The 20,555-nt window shown below is 42.2% G+C and overlaps 1 protein-coding gene across 6 annotated transcripts in view; it reads right to left on the bottom strand.

Annotated features, from left to right (window-relative positions):
- Positions 1-962: 962 nt before the first annotated feature.
- Positions 963-20,555, bottom strand: part of LOC147109133 (galactocerebrosidase-like) — a 69,939-nt gene continuing 50,346 nt past the window's right edge. For 2 of the 6 annotated variants that reach the window (XM_086002754.1, XM_086002752.1), the window contains exons 11-18: positions 18,789-18,878; positions 17,631-17,720; positions 15,142-15,286; positions 12,693-12,873; positions 11,078-11,235; positions 8,808-8,966; positions 5,414-5,490; positions 963-1,742 (exon numbers count right to left, since the gene is read on the bottom strand). In XM_086002754.1, coding sequence (XP_085858880.1) covers positions 1,599-1,742; positions 5,414-5,490; positions 8,808-8,966; positions 11,078-11,235; positions 12,693-12,873; positions 15,142-15,286; positions 17,631-17,720; positions 18,789-18,878 — 1,044 coding nt within the window. In that variant the 3' untranslated portion in view covers positions 963-1,598. Of the gene's footprint in view, positions 1,743-5,413; positions 5,491-8,807; positions 8,972-11,077; positions 11,236-12,692; positions 12,874-15,141; positions 15,287-17,630; positions 17,721-18,788; positions 18,879-20,555 lie in introns of those variants that run through there. The other 4 variants (XM_086002758.1, XM_086002755.1, XM_086002756.1 and 1 more) reach the window with 3 other exon arrangements.

Raw genomic sequence — 20,555 nt, 5'->3', positions numbered from 1 at the left:
TTCCATTAAAATTCCTATGTCCACATTTAGAATGGAAACTGCCTATGCAAACTTGTCACACTGTAATTACACTCCATCGGTGGTTTAACTATCTCTGGTTGCAGGGGTCCTCCACGTGCCAAATAGAGCGAGTGCTGGGCAAAAGGCTCAGTGTTTACTGTTTAAAAAAACTGACTGGGGGTCCCTTCCCCCAAAGCTTCTGTCAAGTACACCATGGCCCAAACATCTGTAAAAACTCACCTCCAATATTGAGGAATTGCTACTGTTCAAGAGGTCACCTTGTCCTGCTCTCTACTGCATCCGATTCTCTCATCAATTTAGCTGATAATTGGATACACAGTTGGCCTCCTTCTCTTCTGCAGAATGGACACCTGATCCAAAGACTGCCCAGGAAAAACTGGGCTTGAGGTTGCAGGGCTGCCCCTTCAGATTGGAGCCAGCAACTTCTATTTATCTTAGAAAAGCCATTTTCTTTTGGTACAGCAGGATTGCACTGTGGGGGAGGGGGGGGGGTGTGAAGGGGGAAGTTGCTGTTCTGACAGCAGACAGCACATCAAAAAGCTACCTAGAATTTGCATGCTACCAGCTTTAACGCTGATAGTGCAGAGATTCCCTTCCCTAATATGCAACAAGCGCCGGTTCTCAGGCAGTAGTCCTGCCCTGTATGCACCCAGGCAACTTACACGGGTTGAACCCAAAATTACAGCCAGGTTCAGCTGAGGTCAAGTTGTGAAAAGTACACCACCTAACCTAAGCCGGGGCAGGGGTACAAGGGTAGGTAAATCAGAGCCAAATTGTTTGGTAATGACAAGTGCAGTACTCAAAGTTCCCATCTCCCATAAAATGCAGAATTGTTGAGCTATTGGGATACGCTTCAACCACAGGTGATAAAATAAAAAACATGCTCCAGATCTAGAAAGTCAAAACCAACAACTATATAAAAAAAAGCACATTTCAAGAGCTGCATCAAGCTATTTTTATTGGTTGAAGGAAAACCAGTTTTTTTAAAAAGTGATTGGAAGATTTATTTCTTCATTGTGGAGTATCAGTAAGCTATGCTTGCGTTAAAAAAATAAAGTTGGAAATCCACGAAAAGGCCTGATTATAAAACAGAGGATTGAAAAGAAATCACAAAGATTGAGATGTTAATGTGAGAAAGTGAAAAAATGAATTAAGATTTCCACCCTACAAACTGAATTCCTGTAACACTTGGGGGATGGAGTACCATCACTTCATCTTGCTGCATTTCATTCTCAGTATACACTTGAGCAGATAGCTGCACTACATAACTAACCACAAACCTTTGGTTGAAATGTAATGTTATAAGTTGGATTCCATTACGTCACAGCAACATGTGTTTTGCAACACTTGGGGGGTTTGAGAGTAAAGTATTAAAGTTACAATTTTTAAAAGGTGGAGTTCAATGAAATATTTAGGCACCCTGTTCGGTGCAGTAAAGTAACTGCCTCCAATATTTAATTGTACAATAGCAGAGAAACAAACTTGGGTGTCATTTATTTAAGGCACACCAAGATTGCAAATGCAGCAAAGTGTTAAGACATTGTGCAAAATATTTGTAGGAATGAATTTACTTGTAGTTAACTAGCCTGTATGTGAAAATTATCAAACTGAGCCAATTCAAAGGTACGCGTTCCAATAGCCGCCCAGCCATTGCGTGGTTGCAGTACACGAACATCTCTCCATAGCGGGTAGCCATTCAATAGTCCATGTGCTAAATTGCCCTGAGAGAGAATGAAAGTAAAAGGTGAATTACTTCCTTAAAATAGTTTTGTTCACAGTAACTCGATATAGCTGGAGCTACACAATTTCTGGTGCTTTACAAAGTGTATTCCGAATAAATTTTAAATCAAACTTTATTAAAAAGTAAACGGAGAGCAGAATCCCTCAAACATTAAAAACAAAAAGGGGGCAAGCACTTTGGGGGCCTATAGTACACTCTCAAACAGTCAGGGGGAGATAGAGGAACAGATATGTAGGCAAATCTCAGAGAAGTGTAGAAATAATAGGGTAATAATAGTAGGGGATTTCAACTTCCCCAATATTAACTGGGATAGTCAGAGTGTGAAAGGCTTAGAGGGTGCAGAATTCTTAAAGTGCATCCAGGAGAGCTTTTTGAGCCAGCATGTAGAAAGTCCTACAAGAGAGGGGGGCGGTACTAGACCTAATTCTAAGGAATGTAGCCGGGCAAGTGGTAGATGTGTCAGTAGGAGAGCATTTTGGTGACAGTGACCATAATCCAGTGAGATTTAAGGTAGTCATGGAAAAGGACAAAGATGGACCGGAAATAAAGGTTCTAAATTGGGGGAAGGCCAATTTTAATATGATAAGGTAGGATCTGGCCAAAATGGACTGGGATCAGCTACTAGTAGGAAAATCCACATCAGAGCAGTGGGAGTCATTCAGAAAGGAAATGGAAAGAGAGGGTACAACGCCAACATGTTCCCGTAAAGGTCAAGGGTGGCAACAAGTCCAGGGAACCCTGGATGTCAAGGGATATACAAGAATGGATTAGGAAAAAAAGGGAGGCTTTCGGCAGATACAAAGGACTAAAAACAGTGGAAGCCCTAGAGGAGTATAGAAAGTGCAGGGGGGTATTTAAAAAAGAAATTAGAAGAGCGAAGAGAGGGCATGAAAAAACACTGGTGGGCAAATTAAAAGGAAAATCCCATGGTGTTTGATAAGTATATTAAGGGCAAGAGGATAACCAGGGAAAGAGTAGGGCCCATTAGGGACCAAAGTGGCGATCTGTGCGTAGAGCCGGAAGATGCAGGTGAGGTTTTAAATTAATATTTTGCATCTGTGTTCACTATGGAGGACGACGATGTAGGCATAGAAATCAGGCAGGGGGATTGTGATATGCTTGAACAAATTAGCATGGACAGGGAGGAGGTACTAACAGTTTTAGCGGGCTTAAAAGTGGTTAAATCCCCAGGCCCAAATCAGATGTTGTGTGAGGCAAGGGAGGAGATTGCAGGGGCTCTGACACAAATTTTCAGAACCTCTCTGGCCACAGGGGAGGTGCCAGAGGACTGGAGGACAGCTAACATAGTAGCTGTACCATTATTCAAGAAGTGTAGTAGGGATAAACCAGGGAATTACAGGCCAGTGAGCCTAACATCAGTGGTGGGGAAATTATTGGAAAAAATTCTGAGGGACAGAATTAGTCTCCACTTGGAGGGGCAAGGATTAATCAAGGATAGTCAGCATGGCTTTGTCAGGGGGAGATCATGTCTGACCAATTTGATTGAATTTTTCGAGGGGGTGACTAGGCGTGTGGATGAGGGTAGTGCAGTTGATGTAGTCTACATGAACTTCAGGAAGGCTTTTGACAAAGTCCCACATGGGAGACTGGTCAAGAAGGTAAGATCCAGGGCAATTTGGCACATTGGATCCAAAATTGGCTTAGTGGCAGGAGGCAGAGGGTGATGGTCGAAGGTTGTTTTTGTGACTGGAAACCTGTGTCCAGTGGTGTACTGCAGGGATTGGTGTTGGGTCCTTTGCTGTTTGTAGTGTACATTAATGATTTAGATATGAATGTAGGAGGTATGATCAGTAAATTCGCAGATGACACGAAAATTGGTGGAGTGGTAAATAGCGAGGAGGGAAGCCTTGGTACAGGACGATATAGACGGGTTGGTCAGATGGGCAGAACAGTGGCAAATGTAATTTAACCCTGAAAAGTGTGAGGTGATGTATTTTGGGAGGACTAACAAGGCAAGGGAATACACAATGAATGGTAGGACCCTAGGAAGGACAGAGGATCAGAGGGACCTTGGTGTGCATGTACATAGATCCCTGAAGGCAGCAGGACAGGTAGATAAGGTGGTTAAAAAGGCATATGGGATACTTATATTCTATGCCTCAGCTAATGAAGGCAAGAGCAGGGAGGTTATGATGGAGCTGTACAAAATGCTAGTTAGGCCACAGCTGGAATAATGTGTGCAGTTCTGGTTGCCACACTACAGGAGGGATGTGATTGTATTGGAGAGGGTGCAGAGAAGATTCACCAGGATGTTACCTGGGCTGGAGCGCTTCAGCTATGAAGAGACTGGACAGGCTGGGGTTTTCTTTCCTTAGAGTAGAGAAGGCTGAGGGGGGACCTGATTGAGGTGTACAAAATTATGAGGGGCATAGATAGGATAGATAGAAAGGAACTTTTCCCCTTAGAAGAGGGGTCAATAACCAGAGGGCATAGTTTCAAGGTAAGGGGCAGGAGGTTTAGAGGGGATTTGAGGAAAAACTTTTTCACCCAGAGGGTGGTTGGAATCTGGAACTCACTGTCTGAAAGGGTGGTGTAGAGGCAGGAACCCTCACAACATTCAAGAAGCATTTAGATGAGCACTTGAAACGCCATAGCATACAAGGCTACGGACCAAGTGCTGGAAAATGGGATTAGAATAGATAGGGCTTGATGGCCAGCGCAAACACGATGGGCCAAAGGGCCTCTTTCTGTGCAGTACAACTCTGACTCTATTTAAATTTTTATTTAATCTTAAAAAACAATGATTTATTTCCTGTCAGGACAGCTCCAGATTTCTCAACTGTGTGTCCCACTTTTGTTGAAAATATTATGGCAGCATCAGCAAAATGGCTCAGCAACAGTAAAAAAAAACCAAATAGCTACAGAATAAAAGAAAATCTAAAACTGCTGAATCGCTTTGCCCAGAGAGGGGAACAAAGGCAGCAGCGACAACTCCTTTACAGCTGGCTGCTAGGTTTCCATCAGCAATTGCTTAATCCTGAAGAAATGTTTTTGGGATGTGCTACTAAGAGAAAGTAAATCACAAACAAAAACACACTATTCGCTTTGACCCACTCCCCTTCTAGACAATGTGAAAAACACAAAAAAACTACAATAAAATCAACAAACTAAAAAGATATTGTGGTTGATAGCAACCATGGAAACCGAGCTATATCACGGGTGTTTGCAATGCTGGCACTTTGGCCAAACAATTCCCTTAATGATTATTAAACTCGGCTGCTTAGAAATGTTAAAGCCTTAATGTACTACATTGCAAATGTAACTTTTGGTATTAGTTCATAATACTTTCGTTTATAAGCAGAGAAGCGATTATAGTGACATCAGTATTGAGAGAGAGAGAGAAACTAGCATTTTAAGATTGCTTTACAATGGTAAATCACCTCCGCAAAGATCAGAATGCCAAACATGAGAGCCTCAGGTTACTAAGATTCTGCAAATGTTGCAAGACAATTTTTCCTAGTGATTGGAGAACTAAAAAAAATTAATCAGTATTCTGCTAATCAGCTAGCCACCGGAAATTCCCCGTTTCATTTTCCTTTGAACGACAGTTAAGATTTGGGGTTGTGTATATGATGTAAAACTCCATAAAGGGGCAAACTTTTTTTTTTTTATAAACTGTATTACACTTACCTGAATGATGAGAGTGAGGGTATGCCATTTTCCTGCACCTGTGCCCGACTGACCTGAAGCCAACACAACTTCACCAGCTGAAAGATAAAAATCATTCATTAACTACTGCAAGAATGCAGCAATTACCAAATATCAGTCCCAAATCTGTCTCCAGGCAGTTCTGAGATACAAGTTTGTTTTGAAAAAGTTTTGTGTTTACATTTAAAAATAAATAATGCTCACAGAAATGTCTTTCTGTACTTGGGATGAAGATCCTTTGAATGAAAGGGGAAGAATGCCCATTTTTCACTTTAACTAGGCACTTTTTTTTGTTAAAAAGGAAATTCATTGCTTTATTGCCATTACCAGTCAGTAGCACTTAAAATGTAACAGTGGGACAAGGTTGCTCAGTAGATTAGAGATATCCTTCCACCTATGGGGTCAAGGTCTAATCTAACTTGGATTGAGGAGGTAAATGCAAGTAGTCGCAGACATTTTAAGGATTTTAAAATAGATTGTGCAGTCAAACTAGTTCACTTAGTGGGTTGAGTCCGTAGATAAACTAAATTATAGGCCACAATAATGGCTGATGCGGAAAACAGAAACATTTCATTGGTGTAAGTAGAAAGTGTTCCTCGAAGATTGCGTGAAAACACATTGCTTTTATTCTGCTCCCAGCTTGTGCTATACCTGACCTGGGATTGTTTGCCGAGGACAGTAGGTAAAGAAATGTATAGGAAACGTGGGGGAAAAGAAGGAAGAAAGAACAGCTTGATAAATTTATCTTTGTTATTGTGGCGGTACCACGGAGTTAATCTAGCTAATTGTATATAATTCCCTTTAACGATGTTCTAGCACCAGCCTAAACCTGTACTATTGTGTTGGGCATTACTGGGTTTTGTATATAGTGTTTTGCATGTATGGGGCATTGCCCCTTTAAGAGCGCGGGCAAATGCGATGACATCACGTCGCACATCACGTGACCGCCCAAACGCGGGCAAACGCGATGACGTCACGTCGCACATCACGTGACCGCCCCAAGCGCGGGAAAATGCAATGGCGTCACGACGCAATCCACGGGGCTGCCGAGTCAGTCCTCGTGGCATCCCCGTTGGAGAAAGACCTGCTCCATGGCTCTCCTGCGTCGATCTCTGTTGTTTTTGGGAATTCATCTAATCCTACATTAAAGACCTGTTTGATTGTTCTCCTGAGTTGACCTCAGTTGTTTGTTAGGAATACATCAATTCCTACATTATATTCTTTATTCTTTAAATGTAGTTTAACCTCCATATCAATACATTCTCTGGGAGAGCCACAGGATACTCTCCATTTCAGAATATGATCCCTCAAAAGTCATGCACGACGTTTCCCGAGCATGTGATGTCTTGGTTTTATAAAACCTTGGTTTTTTTTGGAAGAAAGCTAGAGGACAGACAGCTCACACAAAGAACAACAACAACTTGTATTTATATAGCGCCTTTAAAGTAGCAAAACATCCCAAGGCATTGCACAGGAGCAATTTTAAACAAAAAATTTGACACCTAGCCACAAAGAGAAATTAGGGCAGGTGGCAGGTTTTAAGGAGCGTATTAAAGGAGGAAAGAGAGGTAACGAGGCAGAGAATTCCAGAGCTTAGGGCCTAGGCAACAGAAGGCACGGCCACCAAAGGTTGAGCGATTATAATCAGGGATGCTCAAGAAGGCAGAATTAGAGGAGTGCAGGTATCTTGGGGGGGGGGGGGGGTGGTGGAGAAACGTTGTGGGGCTGAAGGAGATTAGAGATAGGAAGGGGCGAGGCCATGGAGGGATTTGAAAACAAGGATGAGAATTTTGAAATCGAGGCGCTGCATAACCGGTAGCCAATGTTGGTCAGCGAGTACAGGGGTGATGTGTAAACGGGACTTGGTGCGAGTTAGGACATGTGCAGCTGAGTTTTGGATGACCTCAAGTTTACATAGGGTGGAATGTGGGAGGCCAGCCAGGAGTGCGTTGGAATAGTCAAGTCTAGAGGTAACAAAGGCATGGATGAGGGTTTCAGCAGTGGATGAGGTGAGGCAAGGGCAGAGACTGGTGATGTTATGGGGGTGGAAGTAGGCGGTCTTTGTTATGCTGCGGATATGTGGTCGGAAGCTCATTTGAGGGTCAAATATGAAATGAGAGAAAAAAAAATTGGGGCCGAGACCAAACGCAGATTGGGTGACCACTTTGCGGAACACCTCTTCAGTCCGTAAGGGTGACCCCGAGCTTCCGGTCGCCTGTCACTTTAATTCTCCGCTCCTCTCCCACTCTCACCTCTTCGTCCTCTTACACTTTTCCAATGAAGCTCAACATAAGCTCGAGGAACAGCACCTCATCTATCGATTAAGCACTTTACAGTCTTCTGGACTCAAACATTGAGTTCAACAATTTCAGGCCATAACTTCGGCCCCAATTTTTTTCTCTCACATGGCAGCTGTTGATGATTCTGCCATTGCCATTTACACTTCAGCTAGAGTCATCTTTTGTTTCTTAACTTGTCCCATTACCTTTTGCCTTGCACCATCATCTCTTTTGTCTTTTAAACTCTCCTGCCTTCCATCCCATCACAGACCTTCCCTTTTATTCTTTCCTCCCATCCCCTCTTTCCCTGCCCCTACACTTGCTTAAAAACCTGTTGCATCTCCAACTTTTTCCAGTTCTGACGAAGAGTCATCGACCTGAAATGTTAACTCAGTTTCTCTCTCTACAGATGCTGCCTGACCTGCTGAGTATTTCCAGCATTTTCTGTTCAGTACAGATTATAGATCTGTCGCCAAATAAGATCTAGAGCCCTGAACCCAGCTGCTATCATTAACCAACATCAAATAGACCTTAGGCTTTAGATTAAGGAAGTATGTGAAAAATAAAAATGCACCCTGAAGCCAGGAGACAATGGTGATAGCTGTCTGAAAATACAGCAAGAGGACTGAAAGTAAACAGAACAGGACCATGCAAATATTAATGTACTGAAGAGCCAATTTACATCCAAAACATTAGCATACCATTTTTGCTTCAGAGATACTGCTGGATCCGCTTTGCATTGCTAGCATTTTCAGTTTTTGTTTTTAAATCGTTTTTGGGAGCTGCAACTGATGGGGGAAAAAAGAGGGCCAAGATGCCATTCATAAAAAAGGTCTTAAATGCAATGGTGAACTGGGGGGGCGGGGAGGGGGGAGGGAGGGAATGACATCCTTGCCCATCTACTGCAGGGATCTCTAAAAAGTCAAGTGCTGCTATTCTCACCCTTTTGGATTCCAGCCTATTCATTTATGGGTGGAGGCTGAATGAACAGGGAAGTGATTTTTTTAAATGATACTGTATAATGAATCATCTTTTCTTGAATATAAATAAGCTCAATTATAACAGAAGTATGAAGTTATATTGAAAAAATGTCTTACGGAGGTCATTTGTAACTTTGTACTTCCCGTCTGCAAAAATCCAGTAGTACACGCCTTCAGCGTGTCGAACAACTTCGCCTCCTTTGTTAACCCTTCCAGCAATAAACACACCTCCAGTGTAGTCTGTCTCAATAAGTACGTCACAAGTTATATTCAGGTCTGTCCTAGAAAAACAAGATTATAGTTAGCATGTCAACTAAAATAAACATGGTCAGTGATTGCCACAAAACTGCACTCTGATTTAAAGACATGTATACCTGTATGGTTACATCGAGGGCATAAACTATTATTGTATGCTACAGATTATTTCTCAAGTACATGTTTCAATATTTTTTAAATCATTGATATAACTCTGGCATTACTTAAAAAATGCACAGCTTTATATAGCTACGTGTGCATCTTAGTAAATTCAGCTTTAGTAAATTCAACTTAAATTGTGTCAATACTTTTAACGATAGCAATAACCAGAACTCAATGGCCCTGAATTTGCAGTCGGAGGATCCGCAAATAAAATGCCCGCGTACTTGGTGGTCTGGGAGGTACAGAGATTCGCGGTCCTGGACCTCTCCAGGTACCTGTGGGTAGAGGCCCACGTATCCCAGGGGCACATGTGGTTCACAGGTCTGGGGTCTGTCTGCGGAGAACTGACCAGACACCAAGCGGCGAGGAAGACAATTTATATCATTAAATGGCTTGTTAACAGCCAATTTAATGCTATTTTGAGGCTACCTTCCAATTTTACATGCTCCACCACGGGTTACCCGCTGCTCAGGGAACACGCCAGCTCACCCTGTCGTGAGTCGAGTCTGCTCAGATGTATCTGATAAGCTGACAGCAGCAGAAGTGCTGTAAAAGACTGTTGGTTACTGCATTTGTAAGACATAGAGATTTCTTTAGCTTTCAAGTATTTAGAACCAACTGTCTATCTAGTGCCACATCATTGGAACAACCTCTTTCACCATTGATAGATCGCTTGTGTCATCTCACCTGCAGCTGCCATCTATTGTAGCAATATCGGTGCCCTTAGAAAAAACACACTTTGGTCCTCTGAATCCTTCCAAGATCAGCCCCAACATCACCAAGTACACCAACATCACCAACCTTCTCCGCCATCACCTGATGCTGCACAGGACACAGGACATCAGCCCCTGACAACATGCCCGAGAGGCCAGCGATGGCATCACCACGGCCAGATTTACTTCACTTGACGCTGTAAACCCCAGCTGCCACATGAAGCAGCTGGTTGACACCATCCCACACCAGCACCATAAAGCATCCCTTTAATGTCCATGCCATTCCATTCACACTCATCACTATAGCGGAGGGGGTGGGGAAGTTATGTCTCAACATTCACTGGAACTCAGTAAGACACTTCTCAAGGTGCACACAGATCTGTCCAATAAGATGATGAAGTGTTGAAAATATAGATTTCACTGTATGACAACACATTACCAGAAACTTCACCTGAAAATTGGCTAAACCTCTCAAGTGCCTACCCTTGCGTGTTGTTAGTTGGTATGTTTGCACTAGGATGGGGGCGAGTGTGAGGGGTGGCTAGTGAGATGGGATGGGTGGAGGTGCAAGGTAAGTTGGTGTGAGTAAGAATGTGCAGTAGTAGGGTATGGAAGGCAGAGTGATGGGGATGCGATGAGTGGCACAGCAGGGTGAGTATGCATTTGGCACTGCAGTAGCGTTTCGTGATCTACTGAGATCATTGAAAGGTTGGTGCCACTGCAGCCAGGCACTTCCGACGACATCCCTGCTTGTGTCCTCCTGTGCAATGTTGGTGTCCTGGGGAGGTCTCTTCTGCCCATGGGAATGGAAGAGAACCTCCCTGCGTGCTGTGACTCCCTCCATAAGCATATGGAGGGAGTCATGCGCGAGCCTGGGTGCAGATGTGCACCTTTGCGCAGTGCTCGTAGCACCTCAATGCTGCAGAACACTGACAGCAGAACTGTCAAAATCAATGCGGTCGTGGTCCCTTTAAGGATACCGGCTGAAGAAGAGTCATCGAATGACATCATCAGACCCGTTTCCTGTTAGTTGGCCAGGAACTCCGCAGGGCGGGCTTAACGAGGCCAATCTACAGAAAATCTTTGAGCGCGCAGCTGCAGACGGGAGTGAGACTGGAACCTGCCATCCAGCTCTCCCACCGCCATCCCGCCTTTGCAGGGAAAATCCAGCCCGATGTGACAATTTAGTGCGATTATTTATTGGATTTTTTCTTGCTAATCACAGGGCATGCAGGGTTAAAATTGGTTACTACTCGCCATTTCTGAAGACTGCAGAGAATACATCAACGTGAGCTGAAGACTGCTGCTGTGGACAACAGGATTGTTTAGTATGCCAATGTCTGTTGGGTGCAAAGCCATTAGTGTAATTTTGCCCAGCAGCGTCCCTGATGGAAAGCTGGGCAAATGTTAATTTCCTGCAAGCATAAATTGGTGAGTCATTAAAATAGATCAATGGGTCAATTCAATTACAGCTTTCTGTGGGGCCATTTACAGTACTTATTTGACAGCAGTATGTGTGCACGGAAATGCAGTTTTGAATCCTGCAAGTGGCTGACCACCTAAATGCAGTTATGAGAAATAATTTCATTCGGATATATATTTTGAATGAATTACAGCCAGAAAGCAGTCAGTCTGAGGCCTTTAAGGGCAGAAATCTAATCAGATACATGGTAAACCAGAAGGCAGTAACGAGAGCATGTTAGATCGTTGAGTCTTGCTTTATTTAACTAGATATTGGGCAGCTAAAAGGTCATAAGGGATACGAGGTCTGTTTACAAGAGTGACCAGTGAGACTGAACCCAAGGAAATAGCTAGGGCAAAAATCCAAAAACATAAATGTTCAAATGTTTTAAAATTTTTCCCCTGTATTTAATCCCAGGGTTCAAATATTGCCTCCCATTACAATGGATCACCGCAGTGTGCAAACCCTTGGGGAGGGAAAAAAAGCACCAATGGCATCAACTAGTTGTTCTTCTCTGCCCCATCCAACTCCAAAGTGCTACTTGCTGTGCATGCTGCCCAAATACAACACCATAATACATGTTGTTCTCTCCTGCCCTTCTGTTATAAGAGATATTCAAGGAACTCAAATCTTTTTATCCATCAAGTCTTTGACATTTAATTTACTGACTACATCCAGAGCACTGCAAGTAATAGCACCTAATCATCATCATCTAACACTACTGTAATTCAATCTTACTACTATCACTTAAACAAGGTCCATTTGACAGATGGCATCATCAATCTACATATTCACGATAGGTCATCAGTGGTTATTTTGTAATCCATTGGAAAATGACAGTTGCCATTTACCACAAAAACTGAAAACTGTGCTACAGAAGTAAATCAACTTTAGTGTCAGTAGGAGCGGTTTTATTACTGGAATATAAATTTGAACCTACAAATATTTTAAAATTAAGTTTCATCATTCATGGTTACTCTTTCTTGCTCACCCTTTCTCCGCATTCTTTTTTAACTACTTTTTTCTATCTAATTTATGCTAATCCCTTTTCTCTTAGGCAATCATTTCCTAAACTTTCTCTGCTGCATTTAAAAAAAAATGGTTTATGACCAAAAGCTGGTATTAAGACCATTAAAAAAAAAACAAATTGACTGACAAAACTGTAAAGGTTGATACAGTGGCAGATGGTTGCTAGATGAATAAGTTGACTAGGCCTCAATTGCATCAGGACAAGTCAACTCACCCGAGACATAGTGAGGCTTAAACATTTTGTAGAGCGATTGGACTGCAAAGAAAAGTTCAAATGCCAATGAAATTTTGTGAATTTACCAATCAAAAAGATTATGCATGCAAACGAAGTACTGTTTACATTCATATGTTTGAATATTTGAACTAAAAAAAAAACCTTACCACGTGTAGTCACCAATAACAGTAATTGTTTGGTCAGCATCACTTCCCCAAGTTATAGGTCGCTGTGTTACGACCTGGCGCAGAGTAAACACATGGTCACCAAAGTCTTTGTAGTTTATGAAGTATTCAAACACTCCAGTCTGGTCAGCAAAATTAGATGCTTCACTGAATGGTGGAATCCCTGAATCACAGGCAATTTGAAAAATAAGATTAAGTTTGTTTTTGAAACTCCATCCATATCAACATCCAGCATTCCAAAACCATGCTAACTCCACACCAATGGAAAAAGGATATTATAATTGTTTGAAAGAAGAAAGAAAGCACAAAAACACTGGCCTATGTTCTGCAGCATCTAGTATAAGCTTAGGACTTTGAACTTTTAAATAAATCAGACCACTAGTCACACTTGAACCAATTTTATTAATGTTTCACTATCACCAACTTGGCAACATCAATTTCTGTGGCAAGCCCAACCCCATGGCACAGGAAATTCTGCAGCTCGTACACCTGGGATTTGGGACATTTCAATGTAACATTTTAAAATACAAAACAGTGCCTCTTATTTTAAAAAATGGCCATTTTATACAGTTTAAAAGCAATATACTGAGCTCAGCCTCTAAGTTCTTTATGCTTTTCTCAGTTGGATTGATAAAACCAGGTATGCATTTTAATAAAACTACAGCGAGGTAAACTGGAGGAGGAATAAACGTAATGGGATAAAATTTTGCGACGGTTTCCAGGACCACAGAATTATGAAGCAATGTTACTGACTATTACAGATGCTTAAAAATACCAATAGGGCATCAATTTTCTATTTGTAATATCCATTCAAATAAACTGTCTTAACCAGTTATATATGGGAATCTTAACAGAACTTCTATTTCAGTGACAGTTACAGAAAAAAGTAGTCCAAGATATCACATGTACAACATAATTACAATCAATTATTTGCTGTTGCAAATAAAAGTTTTATCTATTACAACAATTCAGTACTAAAGTTAAAATCTCAATATACATTGTAAGCTGGATACGAACACTTTTGAACATTTAACTCCAATAGAAAGTAAATGTTTGAGTGCTGAATTCTAGAAGGTGATGGAAAAATAAAAGGTTTGACTACCTATTAATCATGAACTGCTTTTTAATAAGACATATGAATCAGGCTACTGGGGCAAGTGTTGTACTAGATTTAGTAGTCTTGCAAAATCCATTCGAAGTTGGTGAACACTTAGGGGGCGATTTTGCTAGCGCTCAGGGGTTGGGTTTGGAGGCGGGATTGCTGGCAGAAACAAAAAGATTGGCAGTGAGTCCCGAACCCGCTTCCAATCAATCTTCCTGGGAGTTGGGTCCCCGATTTGCGCAGGGACCCGACTCCTAGCGGCGGGAAGAGGATTATAGCCACTTAACTGCTTGTTAGCAGGTAGTTAACAGGCAGTTAAGAAACTTTTTCCAATTTTGACACTTCTACTGCGGGCTTCCCGACATCAGGAAACCCTGCCAGGGTAAGTGTGGCGTGCTGTGGGTCTACTGTAATGTTTGAGTATAGGTGACAGCTGCAGAAATGATGTGAAGGATCCAATGGGACACTGGTGAGTTGCAGAGGTAAGAAAATGTTGGGAAAGTCATTTTTAACGTGTTTAGAATTTTCTGTACGTGACGAACTTAAAGTGTTTGTGTAGTCCTGCCTCACTGGGAGAACCTCTCTCACCAGTGACAGATCGCTTCTGTAGCCTCACCTGCCATCTGTTTTAGCCTAAGGAGAGAGTCACTGGAGAGCCTGGGTACAAGGGCTCACCTTTGTACAGTGATTGTCAGTGTTTGCAGCACCTCAATGCTGTCAAACACTGAAAAAAATCATGTAAAAAAGAAATGGCGGTGGCCCCTTTAAGAAAACTGGCAGATGATGCGTCATCAACTGACGTCATCGGACACCGGCTTTCTTTTAATTGGCCGGCAAGCCCACAGGGCGGGCTCAACAAGGCCAACTGACGCAAAATAGCATCTAACGTCGCTGGGGGCGGGACTCGAACCCGAAAGACAGCAGTCCCGCCCCCAACGCATCTCTTCAGGTAAGATCCCGACCTCAGATTCCAGTGAGCACTGAACTGTTCAAAAACTAAAATGAGTACAGCTGGAGACTTTGTTCCAAACTTTGGCAATCGGAGAGAGGTCCAATGTCAGGAACAAAGAACCTTAAGCTGTGGAAAAAACAAGTGCTCACAATTATACAGATCCTGCAGCTTTATGTGAAGTGCATGAAGAATGACATTTTCATGTGTGTGTTTAGTATCAGGTTTCCTTAGAGCCTATCAAACTATGCCTTACTCCTAAAGTGTGTGGAGTAAAAAAATGCTTTAATGCTGTGGTACTTGTATTTATCCTACTATATATAACTTGGACACATACGACAAATTATGGTGGTTTAAAATCTTCTTAAATGCTCACTTACCAACATTAAAATCGTCCATATACTCTTTGGGAAATGACTGAGAGGCAGGTGGCTGTGGAAAGCTGCCTCGATTTCCTGTACTGATGGTGGTTATAGTGTATATTTCATCCTCGTCCAAATGCAGTGAAAATGATCCATTGACTAGCTGTAAAATTACAATAATCAGTTTTAAATCAAGAATTTCCCCAATTTGCAGCAAGTTTTTAAAAAGGATTTGAAGGCTTAACTTCACACATGTCCCCATGTGTGCTCCTCCCAGCTTCTGAAGGTGGACTACTGAATACTCTAGTAAAATGAAACCTAATGTAAACCAGCAAGCTGGTTTTTTTTTTTTTTTTAAAACATATAAATGGAGAATAAGGTTTACAATGAATTTTGATCCATTTCATAATGTTCCTCGTAACAGAATATAATAAAGCATGCCACACTGTCAGTGGGCTAAATTCACTTTACTGATGAGGAAATCTCTGAAATTGCTTGGTGCTAACCTTAAGGAGAGCACTCTCTCACTATTTGTCTTCCAGATCAGATTTCTGTAGACTGAGCCCAATTAGAAATGAAGCTAAAGATTTGACCTCTAATCTTCTCTCAGTTCTCTGGTCCAGGGATTGGCCAGTCAAGCTGCCAATTAAGCCCACCAACACCTTTCAGGTATGGGCTAACAACTGCCCTTCACTGGGCTCAATTAAAAGAAACCATTCCAATATAAATGTGGAAAATTCTATTGGAATGCCTGAATGGAAATTTTCACGCTGATATGGTATGAGTGAAACACCAACTGAACAGACACTTTGACCGGATCTAATTGGCATTCTCACAACCTGTCTATCCTATGGATTTAATCCTTTGCGGGTTCAGGAACGAGGGACTTCATAGAAACATAGAAGATAGGAGCAGGAGCAGGCCATTTGGCCCCTCGAGCCTGCTCCGCCATTCAATGAGATCATGGCTGATCATCCAAATTCAGTACCCTGTCCCTGCCTTCTCCCCATATCCCTTTAGCCTTAAGAAATATATCTAACTCCTTCTTGAATATATTTAATGAATTAGCCTCCACTGCCTTCTGTGGTAGAGAATTCCACAGGTTCACCACTCTCTAGGTGAAGAAATTCCTCCTCATTTCTGTCCTAAATGGCTTACCCCTTATCCTTAGACTGTGACCCCTGGTTCTGGACTCCCCCGCCATCGGGAACAGCCTTCCTGCATCTAGTCTGTCTAGTCCTGTTAGAATTTTATAAGTTTCAATGAGATTATGTCAGTTATGTGGAGAGAGCAGAGAAGCTGGCATTGTTCTCCATAGAGCAGAGAAGGTTAAGCAGAGAATTAATAGAGATGTGCAAAATTATGATGGGTTTTGATAAAAATAAGGAGAATCTGTTTCCACTGGCGGGAGAGTTGGTAACCAAAGGACACATATTTAAACTAATTAGCAAAAGAACCAGAGAGAGATGAGGACAATTTTTTATTTTACGCAGCGAGTTATGATGATCTGGAATGCACTGCCTGAAAGGGTGGTGGAAGCAGATTCAATAGTAACTGTATATATACTTGAAAGCAGCGAATTGCCTGCAGGGCTATGAGGAAAGAGCCGTGAGTGGGACTAATTGGATAGCTCTTTCAAAGAGCCAGCACAGGTATGATGGGCCGAATGGTCTACTTCTGTGCTGCAAGAAAAATTTTAACTTAATAGCACTATCTTAATATAGCTTGCCCAATATTCTTCCTAGGTCAAGTAGTCAAAAATCACAAAAGGTGCCAAGGGCCTTACCCAATCTAAACAACACCCTGCACAAAAAAATGTGTCGAACAAGAGCACATTTGATTAATTTTTGTTATATTTGTTCTTGAGATGTGGGCAACATTAGCAAAGCAGCATTTATCACCCATCCCTAGTTGCCTTGAGGGCATTAGAAACCAACCACGTTGTATAGGACTACAGTCACAAGCAGGCCAGACTGAGTAGGAATGGCAGGTTCCCGTCATGGTCACTTTTTTGGTGCCAGCCCACAAAGCATCATATTTTACTGAATTCAATTTCACAACTTGCCATGGTAAGATTTGATCTCATGGGTTGCTGGTCCAGTATCATAACCACTAGGTTACCACATAGAGGTGACTTGCATTTCAAACAAAAATAGCAGCGAGAAGCCAATTCAAGCTATTCTTTGAACAACTCCAAAAAGGTAGCAAAAATAGTACTGACAAAGACCTGGGAGGTGGTGGTCTAGCCATTAGTCAGCTAATAGGAGGGATAAAGAGAAAAATGGCAACAGTAGTAATTTGATAGCTTGAGTAAGTTCATTCTTGAGAAACACTGACAGATTCAAAAGTGCATAGGGGGCTATAAAGGATGATGAACTGGGTCAAATTCACTGTGTAATTCTTAAGTTGTGCACTCGTAATTTTTCCAGTGTAAAATATCTTATCTTCAAGATCAGAATTCAAAAGTCGACTCTTAACTGTACAAGAATAGCAAACACATGAATTACCTTGATATCAGATAGCTGGGTAAAAAACTTTGATGAATTCTTGAAGAAGTCAAACTTTGAATGCCATACTTTTAAAGTTTTGATTTGTTTCTGAAGAAAGAGTTGCAAACATTGTTTAAATATAAATACAAAGATTAATAACCTCACACAGAAACACCACATAATTAAATCTATAAATATAGACTCTCTCAAAGATGCTACCACGCGTCCAACAAACCTATCTTAAACAGGTGTTCCAAAGCAAGTAGGTATAAGAGGCATACTTTTTCTTGTGATTTAAAAAAAATGCTAGGGACACAACTAATGTAACTTAAATTACTGTATGTCTGGCTTCAGCTAGCAAAATCTTCATTCAGGGGTCAAACTTGCTCTGCGATGCATTAATGTTTAACAACTCAGATCATTCTGCCCTACGTCCAACATCACTGCTACTACCTTTTGCTTTATCTGTGACATGCTAACATTAATGTAGATGGTTTTCCCTCCGGAAAGGAAGCTCAGAAACATCTGTCTAACTTTCCTGAACTAGTGTGCGTGTATAATCAAGGAAATCACATTAAAGATAGTTCAGCCTGGACATAATGTTCCTCTTGATGTACAACTTACGTAGTAAAGAGAAGACAATGTCCCCCCCTTCAATGTCTTTCAAAATGCCTGTCAGTAGTTTGGACATCTTAAAATCGAATAAGCAACATAGGCTTAGGCCACTGATTATACCTTATTCCCCAGTGTACAATCCCAGAAGTTCACTTCCCATTTAAGAGAAGTGGCTCTGCTTTCCCCCAGTTAATCTTGTATCCCAAAATCAGGCCATAATCCTGAATTGAAGTCATCATTAGTGTGAGGGAGGGTCTTAGATTCTATAATAATAATGTTTACACACAGCAATACTTAATATTGAGACACATGAGCAGTGAGGAAGGGGTGTCAATAGACTTTAGGCATGAGTATGTTGACTCAAAGTATTGCACTTTCCTCAAACTCACATTACTGTGTAATTCTCTCACTAATGAAGATTTTCTACATCTCACTTATGAGTATTATTATTACACCGGTAATGACAAAATGTATCTACAAAATAATTTCCTCCTTCCCACCCCCACTACCCACCTCATACACAAAACAAACAACATGCATTGATTAACTGTTGGTACTTACAAATGATCCTTGCAACTTAAAAGTCACATTCTGCCGAACAACATTGAAAGCTGGTAGTGGAGGCCGGATACATATTGAATGATCATGGGTCTAAGTTTAGAAACAGCAGCTTTAAAATGTCGCTCAACATTCAAAATGTACCAATTACATAAATGAGACAATATGCAATGCAATGGCTGAAAAAATTCTAAAACTGTATTGAAATCAAGGGGTCTAAATGCAGATTTTTGAAGTCATCTCTATGACAAAGTAAGTTACTTAAAGGGGGGAATTTTTTGGGGGAGGTCAGCGGGTGCGAGCAGTGGTGGGTTGGGTGGGAATTTTTTTTTTTTTTTTTTCTCAGCGGGCCGTGTCCGTGAGGGCTGAACAGACCCAACATGCAGTGGCGGGGAGGCAATTCTGGTCATTATGACCTTGTTAACAGCCCATTAAAAAGTATTTTGAACTCACCGTACCATTTTACGAGGTCGCGCTCAGGGATCACGTCAGGTAAGGAGGTCGGGAGGTACATCACCATGGGATCATCTCATTACTTGACAGCTGCAAATGTGCTATAAAAGCTCCCATCTCACAGCTGTTCACTTTCTAAGCTCAGAAGCGGTTTGCTTACTGCATTTGGAAGACAGATTGCGCTTTATGCAGGTTGCAAGTGTGTGCAAGTAAACTCTCTATCCAGTGTATCTCATTGGAACAACCTCCCTCACCACTGACAGATCGCTTCTGTCAGCTTCAGTTCACCTGCCATCTGTTACATCAGCATCGGTGCCCTTGAAACTATCTCACCTTGGTCCCCAGATTCCCACCAAGATCAGCCCCAACACCAGCAACCTTCTCCACAATCATCTGATGCGACACAGGACACAGGGCATCAGCACCCAACCACATTGCTGCCCAGGACACCAGAGATGGCCTCACCATGGCCAGATTTACTTCACTTGACGCTGTACACCCTGGCTGCCACATGATGCACAGGTTGGCACCACCCCACACCATAAAGCATCCCTACAATGACCAAGTCATTACTTTCAAACTCATCACCATTACAGGGGGGGGGTACCGTTATGTCTCATCATTCACTGCAACTCACTAAGCCACTTCCAAAGGTGCCCACAAATCTGTCCAAGAGCGCAAAGTGTTGAAAATAAAGCTTTCAATGTTTGGCACCACATTAACAGAAATTTTACATGAAAATTGACTAAAATACCCAAGTTCCGACCCTTGTATGTTTTTAGTTCGTATGATTGGACTAGGATGAGGGTGAGTGAGAGGGGTGGCTACTGAGATGGGGAAGTGATAATGTAGATAGAGAGGGAGGGGTGGAGGAACAAGGTAAGTTGGTGTGAGTAAGGATGTGCAGGAATAGGGTAGGGAAGGCAGAGTGATGGGGATGTGATGAGTGGCGCAGCAGGATGAGGTTGAGTGTGGCTTTGCAGTAACGTTTCGTGATCTACTGAGACCATTGAAAGGTTTGCGCCACTGCAGCCTGGTCCTCCTGACGACATCCCTGCTTGTGTCCTCCTGTACAATGTGCAACCAGGCTGCGTTGGTTTCCTGGGGAGGTCTCTTCCGTCCATGGGAAGGGAAGAGAACCTCCCTGCGTGCTGTGACTCCCTCCATAAGCATATGGAGGGAGTCATGGGAGAGCCTGGGTGCAACCATGCACCTCTGCAGTGCTCGTCAGTGTTTGCAGCACCTCAATGCTGTAGAACACCGACAGCACAACTGTCAAAATTAATTTGCACATGGTCCCTTTAAGGAAACCGGCTG

The sequence above is a fragment of the Somniosus microcephalus genome, chromosome 12, assembly GCF_052327205.1.
Source record: "Somniosus microcephalus isolate GS21.2 chromosome 12, FLI_Smic_1.0, whole genome shotgun sequence".
NCBI classification, from domain to species: Eukaryota; Metazoa; Chordata; class Chondrichthyes; order Squaliformes; family Somniosidae; genus Somniosus; species Somniosus microcephalus.
This window is presented reverse-complemented; position numbering and strand designations above follow the sequence as displayed.